Genomic DNA, 23,268 nt, shown 5'->3' with positions numbered 1-23,268 from the left:
ATCATTATCCCTTTCCAGTTTGATTTATAACATTCTGCTTGCATTATGTATATTAATCTTAACTAAGTAGCTCTAAAATATCTATTCAAATCAGGTAATTCTGAACCACCTTGTTGTATGGGGAGGACAAACTTATCCCATTTAACTGTTGCCCTCTTTTCCTTCCTTATAAATTTCTTTATCCGTTCATTAACCATCATCCACAACTTTTCTTTTGGTTGTTGTATGGCTGATCTGTATATAAAAGTAAAGGGACTAAAAACATTTTCACTGCTTATATCTTATTTTCCATATCCATAGTCGAGCTTCTACTGTCCCAGTTTTTTGTTTAGTCTCTTCCCATATATCCCTAGTTGCAATACCAGAATCCTTTTTAATCCATACACTTGAATACTTTATCTTAGTGCTTCTCCATAAGTTTAGATATTGGTGAACCAATTCATGTGTGAGCACACAGTTTACTGCTATAACCTTTGTTGTACCTTTATTAATTTAACATTCTAAAAAGACATGAAACAGTCTCAAAAAGTTCCATAACACCAAAATGTCTTTTTTTGGATTTATCAAGCATGAAATAATTTCATCTGCAAATGCATCTAACTTTTCTTTATTACCATACAAGTTATTTTATTGAATTTGTGAGTCTTTAAATATAAATGTATTCTGTGTATTATGCTTATGTGTTGTACATATAATTTCTATGCATTGTATTTTGGAGCTTTTCTCCCCGGGCCTCTGCTGAAAATGGACATGTAAAATATAAATAAAATAAAGCACATAAGAAAGTAAAAAAGGAACATCCCAGCCTGAGTCCTCCGTTTATGCACAGCTTGTCAAAAAGATATTCTCTCACTTTAATTCTTTGCTTTTGACCCTTTATGTAGTTTTTAACTTAACCCTATTTTTCTGCTAGAGAATGCAGATTCTTCTATTACCCTACTAACAGTAGTGATATTTCCTTAAATTCTGCCTACCTTTGATCATCATTTTTCTATTAATGTTGTCAGATATTTACTTCCCTTTGCAAAACCACATTAATCCTCATCTATCAAGTTTGGCAATACATTTTTCCATTCTCTTAACTAGTGTAGACATAAACACTTTATAATCATGGTTTAAAATTGAAATGGGTACATATGATGCTGGGTCTGAAGTGTCTTTACCTTCTTTGGGTAATACAGCCACCACAGATTTCTTCCAAGATGCTGGTCCTTCCCTTCCTTTTAAAATATTGATATAACCTTTCAGATCTTGATCACCTTCTTTCCTTCTAACTTCCAAAACCATCCTTACTTGAAGACTTCCCTGTTATGTGATTATTCAGCAGCATTTTATCTTTTCTCTTCCTATCCTATTAACTGTTGGGCCTCATCTTCCTCCAACGTCATCACAAGTAAGACTTTTGGTTATGCAGATTTTCATAACTTCTGAAATATCTCTAATACCTCTGTAGGATCCCTTGTTATTTATTTGTTCACCTAAGTTTGGTGAAAGTCCTTTCCACTTTCTATTGCCTATGTCATTATGCTAAAACTTTTTTGTGCTTCAGAGTAGTCCATGGCAAACTTTCTAAACTAGTGCAAACTAAATACTAATTTTTGTTTCTTTAGCATCTCCTTTTGTTCTGTTAGATTAGCTTTTTTCTTTCCTATATTACCCATTCTCAGCCCCTCTAAATAAGTCTCATTACTTCTTTCCCATATCTCCTCCTTTATTTCTACCATATTTTTTAAATAAATACATTTCTATCTTTCCTAATAACTCTCAAAAACTTTCCACTACACATTGCTTAAATTCCTCTCTTTTTAGCAGGTAATTTGAAAAGTGCCAGTGTCTCATTTTTTCTTTATTACCCTGCATTTTTATCTTTGTTTTTATTGGTGTGTCATCTGAAATAGATAATTGGATATGTGTTAAACCTTTTTGTTGAATACACATGTTCCTATGTAGTATAATTTATATCCATCCTAGATTCTATCTTGGGGCATGATATGTCAATTCTGTCCAAGTTCCTATTACTGAATTCTCATCTTGCATTCCAAATATCTTGTTCATTTCTTCAGAAATCTACCTTTTTTTTATATTTTACTTCTAGGTCCACCTGATAAATCTTCACGATTGCAAATCGAGTTTCAGTCCCAATCATAAGTACTATTCGTTGCTGATAGCTTATTATTTCTCCTAAAATTTGTTCAAGCTTCATATTGGTTTTTGGTAGAGCATAATTACATGGCGGCATAATCCTCCTCACTTGCCAGTAGCTCCTTAATAACAGAAATTTACCATTATTGTCTTTTTCCCCTCTGTCACTGTTGGAGCTCATGTAGTAATCAATACTCTTGCTCCCCTTTTACTTTGTCCCTGATATTTTGCTAAATGTTCATACTAAAACACTCATGCTCATTTCTATCTAAATGTGTCTCCTGCAGATTTGCTGTCTGCATAAATTTCTAAATCAAATTCAGTACACTTTGTCTGTAGTTGAGGCCATTTACATTCCATAATAATATGGACAGAATAGCAATTATGCTAGAAAGCTATTTCTTCTACATGACAGTTCTTTTGAAAGTGCATTTCCCGCTTGTGGCTTACATGCACAGTAGTGTGTGACACTCTCTCAGTTGCTTTTTCTCATCCATTTTAACTTGTCACATTTTCAAGACTTTCTGCTTCAATACAAACTCTCAGCTAAAAAACAAAATACATTTTCAGAACACTTCCCTTTTAACTTGGTACAAATAACATAAAACTGTGTACAAATGAAGGTTACCCCTTGAGGTAGGAGCAGTTGCCACAAATCAGTGGCTGTACCCACAGGCATTACCTTATCTAAAATTAAAGTAACCTATACTAAAGTGCATGTTACAGCTTATGTTCCCACTTGCATTGATTGCTGTCTGTTCTTTTCTTATATCTGCTACCCTCCTAGATGTGAAAAAGAAGCTGCATGCTTTCAGTAAACATTATCTTTTAACCTTAAGACTGGCTGTGTTTAAGTAAAATACATTTTGTAAAATTCTGTTAAATGCATTAAAGTGTAAAGGCTACTACTACTTTACTTCCCACAGTTTCAAGCTTAATTTACTTTTCACTGAACTGCTTGCCACTGTGCCTTTTAAATGTTACATTTCTCTCAGTAGAGTGCTCAGAACTCTCAAGATTAATTGCTTGTACCTGCAGATAGCGGTCTCCAAGAAAAAGCAGTCAGCAGTTTGTAAAAAAGCAGCAAACAACTTTGCAGATGCTTGAAAGAATCTTTGTAAATTTTGTGCAGAACACCACTTACAAATTTCCCTGGGGAAACTGCCTGTGCCTGTAGCCATATTGTCTCTCACTTAGAACATTTGGTAATGGAAAAATAACATGCTAATTAACTTTGCAGATGCAAGAAACTTGCTTGTCAAAGCTACCTCTATTTTCTCCAGTCTTTTGTCATTTGGGCTGATACACTGTAGTGTTTATTTTATACACTTCTGGGTGTATTTGATTTATTTTTTTCCTCTGGATTGCTGAAAACCATGTCCTGTACCAAAGCTGAAATACAAGCAGCTTTTTTGCTGAACAGCTGTAGGAGTCTTCCCAGTCAGAGTTTTCTCTTCTTTTCTGCTGGATTTTTGCTCACAGTTCTCCAGATGTCTTCTTTGACAGCATCCAAACATTATAATTACTAGCCAGTGACTGAATTTTACCCAAGCTGTTAGTTTAACTAGTCCTTTTTTTTCACAGTTTCTGTTTTTACAATGGGAGAGCTCAAATCAGCCTGTTAATTAATGTTCAGCCATCTTGGAAGTCCACTATATAACATCTCTATCTCTGTACCTGACATTCTTTAAAATAGTTCATCTTTGACTACTGTAGTCTAGTTATTTTAAAACCTAAATTATTGAATATGCTTTAGCCTTTGAATGTTACCTTGATTTTATTACATTGTTGTTTATACTGTATTGTGCTATGTTGATAATGTTAGGTTATGTTTGCGGATACCCTATATTCACCTGTAATTGCCTTAATATTGTTAATCACTTTATTTAAAATAGGAAAGTTGGTTCATAAGTCTCATGGGAATTTAATGTAAATATGTCTGTGCCTTGTGCATTTGTTATGTACTCATTTTATTGGAAAATAACCTACTGTGTTATTTTATTATCTTTGCATAATAGTTTTTTAATTGTAATATCTTCCTTGAGGCAAAGGTCGTAAACCATGGTTGAAAGTGTTTTTGTCCAGTCACTTAAATAAATTAATTAAAATAAAAAAAAGAGTATATGGAATATTAAGCTAAAGTTAAGGCAGAAAATGTGTAAGGAGAATGAATGAATCATTCTGATCAGTTTAAAGTGTACTTCTATGTTTTGTGTTCTCCAGGTATCTGGAACCTCCCAGAATGGTGAGAGATGAGCAGTCAGTTCACCCGTATGAAGAGCTGGAGGCCCAGTTGCCTTCAACAATTGTGCAAGAGCTTCACACTCTGACTTTGTACCTGGGACACCTGAGTGAACTCCCCAGCAATATCCTTAATGCACTGACCACTGAAACTCAAGGAAAAGTGAGTTTAAGGCATTTGGTCCTATTTTTTTATTATGGTTTACAAAATAAAAATGGAGAAAATCATGACACTGTAGGCAAGGAGTTTCAAATGGTAGCTTAGCTGTGAAAACTTCCACCTTACTGCCCATGAAAAAGCGTAACAGTGGCCCGTGACAGCAGAATAACCTTGAGGTGTACTTTAGTAATAAAATGAGCCTGTGATTTAATAATATACAGCAGATCTCATTGAAACAAACTGATGTGCGATGTTTATGGTACAGAGTTAAGGACTTTCTTCTTGTGTATGTGACACTGTAAACAAATAAGAATACTTCCTTCAGTTGTTCACCTTGTGCAGAATTGGGATTTCTAAAAAAACATCACTTTTCTCTTTTTGTTTCAACTTTTTTCTGACTAAAGCTAAATATGCTTTGCATATTTCAGTGCAGTTATTGAGAATGAAGGGAGCCACTGTCTTCCTAAAGAAAATAATGCCAGTTTCAAATTTTACAAAGGTTGACATCTTGGGGCTAGGCATCTGTCTTTCTGACACTTGCCTCAGTCTTTACCGGATTCAGTTACAGGAATTATGTTGAGGTATCTGTGGCTGCTGGGATAGGATTAGTCTTGAGGCGCTAGTCTCTCCTGACAAAGAGGAAAAGAGTGCCCAACCCAAGATTCTTGGTACAAAGTTATGGATTAGGAGGACCTGACACATTCAAAGTACATCTCTTGTTCTTTGGACTGCAACACTGATGATTCAAAAACTATCATTGGGCTGTTTTGTGGAAATATTACATCTCATGAGGGAGCATTGTCAGATAACAGGTACTTAAACCTCCTGGGAATAGCGGAGCCTATTTTGATAGCTGCCCCTCCACCCCATATTCAAAGAATTTGACAGTGCCTTTGAGAGTGCATCCCTAGAGCCACAGCCCCAAACTTCAGCCTTTCAAATGTCTGGCAGGTTTTATAGAATGCAAACACGTATTAACACCTTTATCGGGAGTCACTAGCTGAACTGGCAGTGGTATGCCTGGATGCTGCAAGGGGCTTCACAGTGACTATTTGAGTCTCAACACATTTCCAAATGGTAAGGAAAGCAAAGTGTTGGGCTAGTTTGGGGGGCTTTTTTGTTCTCCACCCTAGCGATTAGGGGTTTCACTTGCCAAATATATATAATAAAGTTGCAGGGAGCTGCATTTAAAAAGAGGACATGGTAGTAGAAATCTGTGATGAAACCCTGATAGCCAGTTTATGTAGACCAAGATGCATTTTAAAGTTGAAGAGTATGTCCTTACATGTGACTGTGATACAGTAGATGCTAGCAGTAAGAATATAGCACCACAGTGAGTGTTATACACAGACATGCTTAGCTGAGGATCATCTTCTACCAGGTGAGGGGCAGTTATTGGATTACCCTGGGACAAAAATTTGTTGTCAGTTTCCCTCTTCAGAAAAGATTTTTAAGTTAAAAAATTGGTAACCAGGTAAGTCCACTGGATACACATTCTCTTTTAATGGGCAATTGGAAGCTCTGTTTGGGTATGTAATTTGATAGAGCCATGAAGTACGCAGATGGGAGGCTGTGAGAATGAAACACAGGACTACTGTGGGATTTAGATCTAAAACTGCAGGTCAGACACAGTGGTATACAGTGACCTTGAATCTCAGCCAGTGACTTCACACACCAAATCAATGAGCAAAATACCAAAGTAAAGATCGTCAGAAGCATATTAACAACATAAAGAAGTTCTTGACTGCCTGTAATATGTCATTGAGGTAAAGAGTAAATGTAAATACAGAGGAGCTTATAACTTGTATTTGCTATCAACAGTGACAAGGTTAGTAATAAACTTCTTGCTGTTTTCAGATCTGTTGTAACTGGTTGTCTGCATTGATCACTGTAGATGGGGTGGATTTGTTAGCAGCTTTGGAGTGGATAACTGTGATCATGTGCCCTGTCTGTTGCCACATCAGTAGAGTGGGGATTTTGAGAGCATGCTTAGTTGGCTAAGGAATAATGAGGTGTGGCATCTCCCTAAGTACCTTTTTTGTGGGGTGGTGGGGGCTGGAGTGGGAAATGGCATGACGTTTGTGTCACACAAGTCCTATGGTAATGGCAATGGCTGAGAGGCATAAAATATTAGACATAGTTTGGAAAATGGATGAATGGGCATTGCTGTGGAACCAGGCTGTATGCCTATAGAGGAATGTGATCACAAAGTGCTTGTAGCTCTGGAATGGACTCCTTAGTATGCTTGTGTTATTAGGCCCAGTTGTTTGGTAATACACAACCAACTTGTAACATGGGGGTAGCTGGGGATTAGGTTTGAGGTAAGAACCTGAAACACTAGATAAAGATGTTTGTTGAGGACAATACCATGAACAACAGATGTTAAGTGGACACATTACATGTAAAAAAAAAAAAAAAAGTAATACATCAAGACATGAAAACTGCAAGCAGAGAGGACGAACAGTGGTTAAAACAGGTGTAGAACAATTTATCTTCTGATAATGAACTGATTCTCATGGAAGAGGAAAGAGACGGATATTTATTCAGCTTTTGGACTGCAAATAGTTATGGTGGCTTCTGAAAGTGAAGAGCCTTAGTGTTTTGTAGTCTTATACATTTGTCATATTGAATACCTCTAAAACTGGGGTCTCTCCTTGATAAGTTAGTAGTTAGGTTAATTTTCTCCACCAATCTGAATGTGACACTTCTCCGAAATTGTTGTTTTCAGGGAAATGCATGCCAATGCTGATGTATACTCTGACATTATATTCTGCATAGGTATGCCTATCCCCTGAAATTGCTATTTCTTTCCTTGCTGCTGTTACGGCATGGATTTTAACTCGGACATGTATCTTTAAAATGTTCCAGGATTTTATGCCTACAGCCAGATCTGCAAAATGTCCCTGTGGCTGCCAAATTACTGACCATGGCCTGCACTGACATTACCTTTATTACCTTGGAGAGAAACACAGAATAAAGTTTTATCACAAGAGCCATTGATTCAACCCTGACACCTGCGAATGTTGCAGTGAGAAACTCCGTGCCTACCTTGCCTACCAAAAGGATGATGGCAATTGAGAATTCTGTTTGTGGATCTGCAGGAGGGTCCCACAAGCATTTACATGTGTCAACCAGGGCACCATCACAGAGGCAAAGCTTGGTAGTTAAGCTGCACAGTACCCCTACTGGACACAGGTCCACACAGAAACAGCCTTTTGGGTCCTGCAGGTGCTGAACTTTCCTTTAAACTGCAGGGGTTCAGTCCCACATTAGCTCATTTCCACAAGTAGGGGATGACAGTAGCACTGGAGGAGGTGTATCCCTGGTTACCACAATGTGAGGGGCATTGCCCATCCGTTAGTTGATTAGTCTGGACTTGAAAAATACAGTTGTGTACACTTACCATGAATGTAGATGTTCGAGTGTATTCTTTGTTGCAGTCATCACACTTGAGTTATCTGCCTGCAGGTAGCCCTTAGTCGGCCCGAATACCAGAGCCTTAGTATTTCTACATTGGATGCTGTCACTCCAGGATTGATGTCAGGAAGTCATGGGTATAAAAACAGGCAGCCGACACCATTACATCAGTTTTTCTTGCCCCAAATGTCAGGAGCCCCCCAAATAGGGAGCTAGGTTTTGGTGGGGAAACACCACCAGTAAAAAGTAAATACCAATACCCCAAAAGGGGTTAGTAATAGCCATAGATAGGAGAGAGAGAAAACCAGGGGGCTGGAGGGAGGGAAACCAGGACTGCAACAGTGAATACACTCGAACGTCTACATTTATGGTAAGTGTACACGACTGTACTATGTTCTCTGTGTTTCACTGTTGCAGTCATCACACTTGGGTGGATTCCCAAAGCTGAAGAAGGGTGGAGGCAGTCAAGAAGAGTTGGGGCTGGCTAGTATGTCTTGCAAGACTGCTGCAGCAAATCCTGCCTGGATTTGGAAAAGATAGATTAGTGGTAATGCTTGGTGAAGGTGTGTACAGAACTCCCGGTAGCAGCCTCCAGGATGTCCCTGGTAGGGACTTCCCTGTGAAATGCTGTAGAGGTAGATGTTGCCCTAGTGGAATGTGTTCTGACCCCCTGAGGGGTTGGTTTCCCATAGTGCTTGTAGCAGAAATGGATGCAGTGTGCTATCCATTTGTAAATAGTTTGTCTTGAAATGGCCTTGCCCTCTGCCCCTGTTGCAAAGCTGACTAGTAGCTGGTCAGATCTGAAGGGCTTAGTCCTGTCAAGGTAGAATCTGAGCTGTCTGTGCACATCCAAGGAGTGCAGGATCCTTTCTCCTTTATTTTGAGGATTAGGGAAGAAGGTTGGCAAATGGATGGATTGATTGAGAGCCACACTGGACAGCACATTAGGCATAAAGGAAGGGTTAGTCTCGAGGGAAACCCTGTCAGCATGGAAAATAATGAAGGGTTCCACATCCATCAGTGCTTGTAGCTCAGACACTCTTCTTTTTTTTTTTCAATAATTCTTTATTATTTTTCAATTTGTTCATACAAACATTTGACTGGGATATACACAGGTAATTTCCAAACACTACTACTAACAACAATCCTACAACATATGTGCACTATATACATGAATGCTTCCATTTTTAACAAAAAAAGAACATCTGAAGAGTCTTATCAATAGGTATAATATCCTTATAATAATTTGATTACTGATAAAATTTGACTTTATAGTATTTATAACCAAGGGTTATCCTGGGTTCCATACATTAAGCCAATATAATGTTGAAAATTTGTTCCCAGATCTTCAGATTATTTGTGTTTGTTTTGTTCATTGATTAGTAATTTGTGGGCTAGTATGTGTTTTATCGCTAAAATTTTAAAGTTGTCCCATGAAGTTTGCGATGGATTCAACCAATTCGTAGCTATGTAGAGTTTCATTAGTAAAAAGATATTCATAAGTATGGTCATTTGGGATGTAGATAGATTATTTGGGGGGATATGTAATATAGTAAATTCCCAGGAAAGCGTTGAATTTTGATAACCCATCTTCTGCAGTTGTAGTTTTAAGGAATTCCATAGTTTGTATATACATTTACAGCTCCAGAACATATGAAGGAGGTCAGCAGTTTCATCTTTACAGTATGGGCATTTAGGAGAATTTTTGGAGTTAAATTTATGCAAGCTAAGACGCGTATAGTATGCATTATTAAGTATCATAAGTTGAGTAAATGTTAACTTTTGGAGGGAAATTGATTTTATTGTTAAAATGATTGCTTTTACTATTTTACTTTTCGATCAGTGGTATTTTTTCTTTCCAATAATTTGACAAAAGAACTTGATCTTGATAATTAAAGTATTTTATTAGTTTATATGCAGATGTTATACACTTAGTATCTTGTAGGAGGGCTTGCCATAAATTTGTAGATTTCGTTAAATCCTCTTCATTAATTTTTAAATCTTTAAAGTAGCTTATAGATGAATCTTTAATCTGTCTCAATATTATTAAATATGATTTGGGAAGGTTCAATTCCTGTCTTAATTCAGGAGCCGAATAATTCAAATAAGGGTATATATCCCGTAACGTTAAGTTTATAATAAGTGGAAAATGTTTTAGGTCTATTAATTTATTATTAATTCTTAGGTTTGGATTCCTATGAAAAGGTTGTAAGATCATGTGTTGGATAAGATTTAATGAGCTGAAAAGATTTTATAATAATGTTATATATATTTTAATATGCTCCATTAAAGCAAATGATTTAAAAGTATCTTTTTTTGGGAAAAGTAATGATTTATGATTAATTTTCAGACTCTCAACATGTTTATAATTCAATCTTAACCAGTTAGGGGACCAATTATTTCTACATGTATCATAATTAGCAATTCTTCAAATTCTATTAGAGTTTAAGAAGTAATAGTTTTCAAAATTGGGTAATTATAAACCCCCTCTATCTTTTGGGGTCATCAATTTGTCGTACGAAATTCTAGTTTTCCTTGGTTCCCATATAAATTTAGCAGATTCTGTGTGAATTTGTTTAAAGAACTTATTCGGGATTAGAACTTGAGTAGATCTGAAGATATATAATATCCTAGGTAATACGTTCATTTTAATAATTGAGACTTTTGCTAGTGGTGGTAATTTCAATTTATTCCATCACCTTAGGTCAGATAAGATATGATCCCAAATTAGTTTAACATTATTAATATAAAAGTCCTTATCTGTGGAAACTGTAATACCTAAATATTTAATCTTTTCTTCAGATTTTACTTGCCCTACCAAAGGTAAAAGTGAAAAGAGTTTTGGAGTTTTTAAAGGAAATAGCTTGCTTTTTTTAAGGTTTATTATGTAGTTAGATATTACTGCAAAGTCTTCAACAGCTGTTAATAATTTCTTGGTATCTGCAACTGGTGTTGTCCAACATATATTAAGATAATCTGCAAAAGCTGCCATAGAAATCTTGATACCATAAAGAATTGGGGCTTTATGGTATACGTTTTGTTTAATATGTAAAAATAAAGGTTCTAAATATAAATTAAATAATAAAGGGGATAGAGGACAACCTTGACTGGTTCCATTTTTAATTTGTATTCTTTTGGAGAAAATCTTGTTGATGTATAAAGTTGTATAGGGATTATTTTATAATATATGTAAAGTCCTGATGAATTTTTGCAGTATATTAAAATATGGTAAAATATGAAATAGAAATTTTATGTTCACTCTATCAAAGGCTTTTTGTGCATCAATAATAAGTGCATACAAATTTAAGTTCCTTTGATTGGCATAAGAAATTAATGTATGAAGAGTTAAAGTATTGTCACTAGTTTGCCTAGAGGTTAAACCAGTTTGTTCATTTGAAATTATTAAATTCATTATTTTTTCAGTCTATTAGCTAATATAGTAGTCATAATTTTAGTATCAATATTTGAGTGAAATGGGCCTATAATTATCTGGGTTTTGGTGATCCGAATTTTCCTTGAGTATTAAAATTGTTTTAGATGCATTAAAGTGAGGGTCGTTAATTTTATTCAGACACTCTTCTAGCTGAAGTGATGGCTAGAAGCAAGGCTGTTTTCCAAGAGAGGAAGTTTATCTCTCCTTATGCAGCAGGTTCAAAGGGGGGAAGCGTGAGCTTTTCCAGTACAAAGTTAAGGTCCCAAGCAGGGGTGGGTGCTCTCCTTGGTGGCCTTAAGTTGTGTGCCCCTCTCAGGAACTGTTTGATAAGAGGATGCGAAAAGAGAGGTGGCTCAGTGTTGAAATTAGCAGAAATGGCTGAGGCATATATCTTAATGGAGGAGAAGGGCAGGCTTTTGTGGAGTAGATCTGCTAAGTAATTCAGGATAAGAGGCAGAGAGGGCAGTGTTGTGTCCTCTCCTTTAGATTGACTCCGTGAGCAGAACCTTTTCCACTTATCAGCATAGGATTTTCTTGTACTGGGTCTTCTGGCTTCAAGAATGACGTCCAGCACCTGTTTGCTTAAGGTCGCTGGGGGAGAATTCAAGGAATAAGTCAGGCTGCAAAATTTAGGGTTTTCAGCTGTGGATGCAGAATCTGTCTCTCCTGCTGAGAGAGGAGGGTTGGATTCTGGTGTACATGTCAGGGTGGCACTGATGTCAGGCTGTGCAGGAGTGGGTACCAGTGCTGGCGTGGCAAGTCTGGGGCAATTAGAATTGTCCTTGGTCTGTCCTGTTTTATCTTGAGTAATACTCATGAAAGGAGGGGCAGAGGGGGAAAGGCATAGATTGAGAGATTTACCTACTGAAAAGATGGGGCATCCACTTTCCAGGCCCTGATGTGAGGATTCCTGGTGCAGACTTTGCTGAGCTGGTGGTTGTAGGCAGAGGCAAAGAGATCCACCTCTGGGGTCCCCCATTTCTGGATCAGAAGGTTGAAGGTGCTGTGCTCCAATTGCCACTCATGTGGGTCTAGGAGATTTCTGCTTAAGTCGTCTGCCAGTAAGTTTTGTTTGCCTGGCAGGAATTGAGCTTGCAGATGGACTCGAATGTCCAAGGCTGTGTTCCACAGAGCCATGGCTATCCTGCAGAGTGGGTAGGAATGGGTACCCCCTGCTTGTTGATGTGCCACATAACTGTGGTGTTGGTCTGTTTTTATTAGCATTTGTCCTGGAAAGATTAGGGATGTGTAAGCTGTCAGGGCATTCTGTACAGCTTAGCATCTCTTTTTGGGTGATGTGCAGATGAATTTGACTTGGGCTCCAGTGGCCCTGAATACATATTCTGTCCATGTGTGCCCCCCAGGCGTAGTCTGATGCGTCTGTGGTTAGGGTCTGGGCAGCTTGGGGTTGAGTAAATGGCAGTCCCTTGTTGTTGTTGCATGCTTCTGCCCACCAGAGGAACTCTGTCCTTAGACAGGATATGATAGGAATGACTGTTTCCAGGTCCTGAGAATGTTGGCATCAAAGACTTTATAAGTACCATTGGGGTTTCCTCATATGCAGTCTTGCATATGGAATCAGCAGTATACATGAGGCCATGAACCGTAGGGCTTGCAGTATTTTTCTTGCAGATAGCTGGGTTCTGGTGGCCATTTGTTTGACGTAGTCTGTCAGACTTGTTTTTCTGAGGTGAGGAATGCCATCTGGGAAGTTGTGTCCAAGCTTGCTCCCAGGAATACAATCTTTTGACTGGATACCAGTTTTGATTTATTTTTGTTGATGGTGTACCCCAAGGAAGTGAGAAGGTTTTTCACAAATGTCAGGTGCTGCAGCAGCAATTCCTGACTGTCTGCCTGAATCAGGCAGTCCAAGTATGGGTACATTTGGATATTTCTCTGCCTGCAGTATGCAATGGCTGGAGCCAGGCATTTTGTGAATACTCTAGGCGCAGTAGATAAGCCAGAGGGAAGTGCAGAGAACTGATAATGCATAGAGCCTGCCCTGAAACGTAGCTACTTCCTGCATGATTCCCAAATGGGGATATTCAGATAGGCTTCTTTTAAGTCTGTGGTGACTAACCAGGCATCCTTGGCTAGCATAGGAAGAAGCTGTTGCAGGGTAAGCATTTTGAATTTTGGTACCACCAGAAAGGTGTTGAGAATGGAAAGATCCAGGATCGGGTGCCAAGAGCCCTCTTTCCTGGGTACCAGAAAGAGTCTGGAGTAGAATCCTTGACCCCACTGTTCTACTAGAACCGGCTGAATAGCTCTGATAGTGAGCAGGGGAAGTACTTGGTTTTGAGCCTCTGCCCACTGGTTTGGAAGAAGGTCTGTAAACCCGGTTGGGGTTGGCAGTGATTGGAAATACAATTTGTACCCCTTGGATACAATGTTGAGGACCCACCGGTCCTGAGTGATGGACATCCATTTTTTTTTTTTTTGCATGAAGGGCAAGTTTTCCTCCTAAGGGCACAAGCAATTGGGCAGGGCTGGGGAGTGGAGTAAAGAAGTCATTGTGAGCTTTTTCCGTAAGGAGGTAGCTTACCACTCCCTGCTTTAGGGGTAAGGGCACTCCATTGCTTAGATCTCTGCATACCCTGAGACTGAAGTCTGGGTGGTCTGTTTCCCCTGGGTCTGGTTTGAGAAGGCCTGGAGTGTTCGAAAGGACCAGTGTTTTGAAGGGCAATGCCTACTGAATCTATGGGGTTGCACTTGTAAGAATTCTTTAAAAGACTGCATAGACTTGGCTTTTTCTTCCATCTTTTTAAGAACCTCTTCTGCTTTGGTGCCAAACAAACCGTCCTTATTCAAAGAAGCATCTAGTAACTTTGATTTGGCATGGTCTGGCAAAGTCTGCTCCTTCAACCAAGCATGTCTTCTTAGTACAGAGCCAGTGACAGCTGCCCGGCAAGATGCTTCTAGGGCGTCAAAGCCACACTGTAAAGTATGTTTGCTGACTTGGCTTGCAGAGTGCATAAACTCCTGCAATTCTTTATTTTCTGCACAGTCTGAAAAGGTTGCCATTTAAGTTCCATAATATGTTGCTGGTACTTCAGCATGTGAAACTGACAATCCAGTGCCCTAATAGCAAGACTTGCAGAGGTATATACCTTCTTACCCCATCTGTCCAAAACTCTGGAATCCCTGTCCGAAGGGGTGGGATTCTTGGCTATAGTAGCCTTGATACCTTTAGGCCCCTGGAAAATGATCTCTGGATCAGCAGTAGGATTCTTGAAAATAAATTTGAGTGTCAGGTACTCTTTTAGTACCTGTCTGGTTTCCTAGGGGTAGGAGGTAAAGTGTCAGGAATAAGACTGGATTCCATAAAAACATCATCCACAACATCCAGGACAGGGGGTATTGCTAAGGGCCTGTGTTGAGACAGCTCTAGAAATTCTCAGTCTCTTTTTGGACTGAGGATAGTCTTGACATTCTTAGTGGAAATGCTCTCATAAGGCATGCAAGGTTTCACCAAAAGAAAAATGTTCTGGAGGGGAGGCAGAGGGAATGAATTTCTCTGCATCTGAATCCTCGTAAACAGATAAGGGGATGTCTTCATAATCAGAAATTTCAGAGTCATTGGACTCCTGGTCTGTAGAATCTGAAGGGGACTGGACTCTGTCTCTTAGCAGGGAAGGCTGACTTCCCCTAATCAGAGTAATAAGGTCTTCAGACATTCTAAGCATTTGTTTTTGTGGCATGTGAGCAGGTGCATGCGCTTTGGTCGTCTGTTTTCTAGGTGCAGTGCGTACTCTGTGCCTAAGAAACTCGGTAGTTGTGGTTAAAAAAGAAGTCGGTTTGAGTTGAACATCGGCTGAGTGAATAACTGCCTCAGAAGCTGGTGCCCACTCAGCGGCTCCAGACCCATCCAATGTAGAGACATCTGCAGTCTTCATAGTCGAAGAGTCTCGTGGCATACCGGACACCTAATGGGTCTCAGTAGAGGCCTGCAGATCCATTGACGTGGGCATCAGGGGCTGCGAAAGCGCCTCACTGAGTACTGGTAGACTGGTGACTAGCTTAACCGAAGCATCGTCAGTAGTTTTGGACCTATGCGGTCTATCTCTGTCTTTATCTTTGCGTTTTTTCAGAATATCGGTAGTCTGGCTTACCAAAGCCATTTCAGAATACAAAGATCGAGAGCGAAATAATTTAGCGACAAAGAGCTCGATGACGAATGGTTCGGGCGTTAAATAAGGCACAAATCTGACATCGTGGTCTGGGCCTAAACAGATGACGCAGTAAGAATGAAAATCTCTCGAGGTATTTGCTTTCCACAGGCAAGACAATTGTTCGCTTTTTCTGACTTCGGTTAGAACAAGAAAAGAGGATCCCCAACAGGGTACTTGGCTTTAGAAGACTTCAGAATTATTAAATTCGGAAACGAAAATTCAGGTAGTGGCCATCCAGCACTTGCTAATTGCTTCTGCTTCTGGCTCCTCGGCAAGAAAGACTGATGTAATGGTGTCGGCTGCCTGTTTTTATACCCATGATGACCTGACGTCAGTCCTAGAATGACAGCATCCGACGCAGAAATACTAAGTCTCTGGTATTCAGGCCGACTGAGAGCTACCTGCAGGCAGATAACCCAAGTGTGATGACCGCAACAGTGAAACACGAACATCTGACCTTCTTGATTTCAGAGAGACATCTTTTGAGTCATCTCTATGTGAGAGTTCTCGGGATTGAGTTTGTCCCCACATAATGTCTTCCAAAGACCCAGCAGTCTGTTGGTCTAGGTTGGGGGATGGTCTTCCATGTTGTCCCATGCTAAGGTTCTTTGTTTAAGGCCTTGTTTTTAAGCAGATGTTTGATGTCTTGAATAGTAGATACATAATCACACGCTTGGGGAATATCAGCAGATTTTAATGCCAGGCCTGTCGCAGGCTTCTGTCCATTTCATATCATTATGTGAAGGCATGCATCCAGGTGCCTTTTACCTATTAATTGACATCTGATGTAGGTGCGTCACATGTGTAACCTAGCATGGAACCCTGTATTAACTTACTGTTGTTTCTGCTGTTGCTAGTAGGAGGCAGGAGGCTGCATCCAGTTCTAGCTCAAACGAAGAGTCTGAAGACCCAGAAGGCTTTCTCAAAGATGCATAATGACTGTGAGTCCTTCCTATTCTACTGCTGCCTTCTGAGAGACACCTGTTTGCTTGTGTAGTTTTCTGTTTACTAATTTCTGTCCCTCTATTTTTCCTATTGCTTTGGGGAATAGGAAGGAACTCTGGTTCATGTCTCTTATGTAACTGATCCCTGCTTTGCAGTTGCCAAGAAGGTGCATGCCTTTTCTGTACCTGTGGCTGAATGGAGCGGGTTCCTGACTAAGCTTTCTTGAGCCAGCTTCTGTGTAATCCGTTGGGTATGGTATTGGCCTGAGATCATTTATTTTTTACTCATCCTCGTTAATCATTTCTCAACCTGGCTGCCCAGTTGCCCCATTCATTCCCTTGTCCCCAAGAACAGGAGGTTAGACTGTTGGACTGACTGGGAGTGGGACTATCATACTGTGAGCTATGGAGTATTTCTGTATATGGTGTTAACCCCTTGACATGCAGGCATATACTCTTTGCATGAGGACATTTAATGGGAAACTACAAGAGAAGTGTCCCTCCTTTGGAGTAACCTGCTTAATTGGGACCCCGCTCTCACTTCGATGCCATGTCTCACCTTTGTAAGGAGACATTGTCTCTCTGAGGTCCCACTTTTTACTCCAGCCCTGCTTGAGCTTAACCATATCATCTATGTCACCGTTGGTAACGTGCTTGCCTCACACCTTTGCAACATTCCCTATCTCTCTCCCTCCAGAGTGTGTGCATGGGTTGTGCCCCCTTCATTTCTCTGCTTATATTTATTAGCTCATCCATAGCTGTGACCACTAGTTGAGCCCAGGATGCCTGCGTGTTAGGTTTTCATCTCTTCATGCCATGGAGTTGAGACCACAGCAGTTTGCCAATTTACTACCTAAGAAAAGAGCTTTGGACAGTTGTGGCATGACAGCATATTCTTCTAGCATGCTGAGGGCTCAAACCCCTTAACTGCTTCTTTCCTGTACATGTGTGTGTGTATATATATATATATATGTATATATGTATATTCCAGTTCCTAGTGGATCATGCACTGTGGAAAGGTCAACATCCTCTCTGAACTTAGTGGAGGAACTGATTAAGACTCTTTTGTCTTATGTTGTATAGTGAATATAAATTGCACACATTTAGATGCATCTGTTTTGAAACCTCCAGACTTCCATCAGAAAAGAAGTGAATGCATGTAACGTGCTTGCTTAATTATCAAACATTTACTAAAATAGTTACTAAACTGTCCTGTTGGTGGTGTGCATATTGATCTTGAATATCTGTAGTATCAGTTTACTAGGACTGTTGTCTTGTGGAATGCTGTAGTTCATAAAGATGTTTAAAATTTATAAATTATGTTTTTGTACAAATCAGTAGAGGTCTGGAATTGCAGTTTGCTGAAAAAAAGGCCATTGATATGAAAAGCTGAGGTTTATAAATATGTCACTGTTTGTACAATTCTGTAGCACAACCCTATGCAGCAGACATAAACTATTTTTCATTACAAAATAAAAGTATAACTTAGTGGAATGCCAACTGTATATTCCTATGTGTACTACAGAAAATAGAAGGTATCCTTGAATGAAAGGGGACTGAATAGTGTTAGGTTTGACCACATACTGTAATTATGTGGCTGCAGCAGCATAGTATAGTTCTGCTGCTGCTTCAATGCCTGTCCCCTATCTTGCTGTCATATTGTAGTTCTTTGGGGGCTTGTGGTACTGGGAGGCACGCAGCCATGCCGTTGCTTGCTTAATATACTATATCTTAATGCTTGGGCCAAAGCTCTAGGCCTTGCTTCTGTTCAAACTCCTTATTAAGCAAATTTAGAAATGAATTGACTGATTTTAAACAACAGTCTGTCTGCTGCTGCATTAAAGTAACAATACCTCCATTATCACTACTTCATTACGTGGACACTGCAAGCTTTTTGATCTACCAGCTTACTCCTTTCTTTCTTTCCAACTAACTCCATCGCATTGTATTGCCTACCCAAATCCTATCAGTTCTCTCTCCCTATGTGCGATATAACTTAAGGAGGAACAGTTCAAGCAGTCATCAGCTGTCACCTGTAGCCTTGTAAGAAAGCTTGCATTTATCATTATTGTACGTAAGTAATTGACAAGAAAATATAAATTGAAATTAATGTTACTTGAATAGTCAGTCATCTATAATACTACTTCTATGACAAATCCCTTGATAAATTCACTTTACAACTATTTGGGTTACTTGTCATGTATTGCCTTTTGCTTTATAATCACTTGTTGTACTTGTGTTATTTATTTGGCTGTGGTTGACATACATCCTTTGTGGATCAGTCCACTGCCCTGGCTAAATAATAGACATAAATAAATGAAAGAACGCCTGTGTGTTCTTGCTGAGAACTTTGTTCTTCTCACTTCGAATGTTGCCTTATTCCTCTCACTTCAGATGTTGCCTTGTGCACCACTTGTGTTGTACTGGCTTATACAAGGTCTAATGCACCATGGGTGACCTGGGGATATGCAAAGCTGCATAATGCAGCATATTTGTGAATCACTGTGATACACTCATTGAGAATGTGGTAAACCCAGGTTATTTAGCCTAGTGTCAGAGGTGCTGTTTGAAAGTAGGAAGGGTGTGGGGTTGTCCTCTTGACAAAGAACATTTTTAATACTGTTAAGGGAGGTGGGAGGGTGTTCCTGTACATAATTAGTAATTCTGTTGATAAGCGAGGTGAGAGGTGATGCTCCTACATAAGAGGCATTCATTCTAGGAAAGTGGGAGGGGATACTCTTGGCATTTAGCATTAATTCATATATGGGAAATAGAACAAGACTCTGAGCATTATGTTGAATATGGGGCTGTACACAATGAGCAGGCTTTGTGCAGTCCTTGGAAAGTAGAATTCATTACACAAGCATTAATTAGCGCTGCATGGTAGGGGGGGTATATCTTGCTTATATGCTACTGTATTGATTATATGCCACCTCTGAAAAAATTATGTATCTATAAGGACGAATTTCTATACGATGAAAGTCAATGGCCATACACTGTATGATGAATTCTTTGTGATACACTCAGACATTGTTCCACTTGTGCATTAATCTCAGAGGTATGGCGCAGAATCCTTTTTAATGTTATTCAACTGAAGGATTGTGTGCATGAGCACTTTCTTCTGCCTGTAATTGGTGTGATGCAGTGGCTGAGTAACTCCATCTTTTTTATGCCTATATTAAACATTTAAATTGAAAAAAAAAAGCAGAGCTAAGTGATTATTATACTGTGGCTGGAACCCATTAGGTTCCCATTACTACACAGTGATGTTAAAGCTAAAGCTGATCAATATATCTGTTGTTAATGACAGTCCGACTCTGCCAAATGTATATTTAATTTCAGTTTTGTCCTTTTCTATAAAAATTTAGAGATGTTACTCTTGAAAAACATTGTAATAGAGTGAAAGGTATAGTTTAAATATGTTGAGGCTTAAATTGCTTAATAGTTATAGGCCAAGTTATGTGCAGTTAATCACTCGGTTGTCATTTTGTGTTAGAAAATGGTGGTCTTTAAATGGAAACTATTGAAAGTTTTTCATACTCTAACGTGTCTTGATGGAGTTTATTGGTGATGATTGAATACTGAAGGGCGTTAAAATAAATGGATGATAGCAATCTTTTACGTGAGTACCTTTAACATCTGCATATTGAACCTTTAGTAATATATGCAGGCAAAAATTAATGACACTGTAATGACGTATGTTGTAATATAGCCAGAATCTGTTAAATTACATATTCCAGTGAATGTTGTATAAGGAAATGGCTGTGAGATACGTTATCAAACAGAATGTATTCTACTATTTGTTTATTTTTGAGAGCAATTTATCACTTTGGCTAAGTTATGGATCATTTTCAGAAATTATGGATTTGGCAAGATGTAGAACTATATCTAAAGAAGGATATCCAGTATAGGATCTTGCAAAAACAATAAAACAAGGGAAATGTGTGCAGTCATTAGTCTTATATTTGTACATAGTCATAATCTGTATAATGTTCAAGGTGTGTAATTAGAAAAAAGACTACATCAAGCTGTAAAATATTGGGAAGCCATTATAAACATAGCATGAGAGAGTACAGTACTGTCTTTCAAATAAAGCTGGTGTATCAGCACTACTGTAAGCGGATATAGCTAAAATGGAGGAACTGTACTGGTGAGCTGTTATACCAACTGTGTAGTTTGAATTTTGAGAGCTGTGTGTTTTTAAATGTGAATGAGTAACATATTTGTAGTGCATGGAATGCTGTGATTACACTCCAGAATCGGAAAAAAGATAAACCTGTAAAGCACTTCTGTAATGCGGGACCCAACTGTAACGTGTGTAACAGTTTTTTATACACCCTGTAAATGCCGTCATGGTCAGGTCTTACTAAGGGGACATTCCTTCACTGCCAACCTTGCCTCATATTCTGTCCATGGATGTTTTCAAATATTAGTCTGTAAGTGACCTAATTAAAGCAGTATTTAACAACAGTCCCTGTCATTTTCTTCCAGTTATATGATGTATGTGTGACAGCACTCACTAAGTACTTTACTGGCTTTCAAACCCAGTAAAACACTTTGTTTTTTTTTTTTTTTTCTTTTGTAACTTTACATAGATTTAGATAGAGCAGATAAAACTCCATGCACTTCAAAGAGTTATGATCTTGTCTCATCGATCCTAACCAGTTATTACATGTTCTTGAGATGGATGCCAAGATCTACCTCTCAGGCTTTGCTCTTGAGGTGAATTTCATGGCATCCATATCCTGGACATATAATAATTTGTCTTTGATCGCAAACTTGTTATAGCCCTCAATATCTTTGGTGTTATTTTTTTTAAACTAAAGAATGTACTGTGATGTATCCTTTTTTCCTGTTTTTCTCATGTTTTGAAGACTTTACCTTTTATTAATAATAGCTCAATTTCATTACCTTTTTTTGCCTGTGGGTGGTTGCTGCATCTTTTTCTAGCAGTCACTTCTTTTTGAAAGAGTTATAACTTTTGTTAGAAACCTAAACTCTTGCATTATCCAGTCCATTTACTTCACCAACAGGACTGGTTCTCTACAGGCAGCACTGCAGCAGTCCCTAGGCATCTTTCAAAACTCTCCCCTGCTCAAAAACATCTCTTAATTCCTGAAGTGCAACACACCTTACCTTCTTTACACATCTTATTATTTGTTCTTGCAGGCATTGAGCTGTGGTCATTGACTTTCTTTTTCTGTGGTTTTGGTAGCTGCGTTCTTCAGCTTTGCTGAAACATTTTGAAGCTGATAATCTGTTATATCAGACTTTCACAATTTTCTTATTTTGCAGTAGACAGAACTAGCCTATCTGTATAATTGCTATATCTTCTCTGTGTGGTCGCCATTTTGTCTGTGGCATCCTTGCTTAGTCATCTGTTTCAGTTTTGGGTGGAAGTGCTCTGAATTTCTTTGGCTTATTTGAGTTTGTGGTCATTTTCTACTGGTTAGAGACAGATTAGGATACATACATACAAATATTTCAAGCATTGGGATTAATGCCCTTCTAGCTTTCCAATATATCAAAACGCTTCTTTCCATATCCAGGCTGTTCTTAAAAATATCTAAACTAGTACTTGCTTTAATGTAATTTGGTAGTCTGTTCCATGCATCAGCTAGTTTGTCAGAGAACCAGTTAGTACACTTCTCATTCCTATAGAATCTTTACATAGGTTGTCTGATTCTCTAGTACTTTTTGATAAACCCAAACGTTCCCAGAGGTAGTTGTCTCTAAATGACCTATATACCTAAATAAGATGATCTCTTAGATATTTGTAAGAGACACTGTACAAGTTCAGATATTTTAGTCTTTCATAATAGCTTAAATTTTCACATCGATGGATGCATTTGATATATTTCCACCGTATTCTTTTCAGTTTACTAATGCTTGTTTTCGTATAGGGATTCCATATTTTTATTCCATACTCAAGTTTGGGTTTAATGTAAATAAACAACAATGACTTTGTCAGTTTTGATTTCCTAGACTTTATAAATCGTTTTATACAACCTATAGTTCTGTAACTATTATTAACCAACTGGTTGATATGATTAAAAAAACCTCATAGTTGGATCTACCCATGTTCCCAGGTCCTTAAATGAGTCTACAGTTTCAATCACTGTGTGCTGTATTAAATGTTCACCCTTCAATGTATGTCTCCAAAATCTCCTATACTTAGTTTTTGATGTACTTATCAGCATGTTATTCTCCTGCTCCCAAATGGTCAGTTTAGTCAAGTTATTTTGCAGATATGCCTTATCTGTAACACATGTAATCAGGTTATCCAATTTCAGGTCGTCTGCATAAAGACTTTAGAACACCTCATATGAAAATTTTAGGTCTGAAAGATGCAGTATAAACAAGTAAGGGCCTAAGACAGAGCCCTGTGGGGGACACCCTGGCCGTAACCAAGGATTTCACCTGTCCAGTTGCTGTATGATACTTGCCATGTCCTATTTGTAAGCCATGCAGCTATCCATCTTATCAAGAGTACATCAATACCTAGTTGTTCTAATTTATTGATCAGTGTTTTGTGTATGACCATGTCAAATGCTGAAGTTAAATTTATATAAATTACATCACAGCACAATTTTTCATTTATAGCTTTTATTATATTGTTATAGAACATCATGTCACGGGTGGTAATACATCTATTTTCAATATATGCATGCTGATATATGGTTTCAAGTCCCAACTTATTCATTTCTGACAATAACTTATCCAATATTACCTTCTCCATTATTTTTCTGTAATATGAAA

The 23,268-nt window shown here is 38.5% G+C and overlaps 1 protein-coding gene across 1 annotated transcript in view; it reads left to right on the top strand.

Moving 5' to 3' along the window:
- Positions 1-23,268, top strand: part of MMS22L (MMS22 like, DNA repair protein) — a gene marked incomplete in the record, with an annotated part of 1,809,169 nt that overhangs the window by 471,211 nt on the left and 1,314,690 nt on the right. The window contains 1 exon segment of the mRNA XM_044065731.1: positions 4,366-4,546. Coding sequence (XP_043921666.1) covers positions 4,366-4,546 — 181 coding nt within the window.

This window comes from Protopterus annectens, chromosome 1.part0 (assembly GCF_019279795.1).
Source record: "Protopterus annectens isolate FY-2018-M chromosome 1.part0, PAN1.0, whole genome shotgun sequence".
NCBI lineage: Eukaryota > Metazoa > Chordata > Ceratodontiformes > Protopteridae > Protopterus > Protopterus annectens.
Note: the sequence above shows the minus strand (reverse complement) of the source record. Positions and strands in the feature narration are given on the sequence as shown.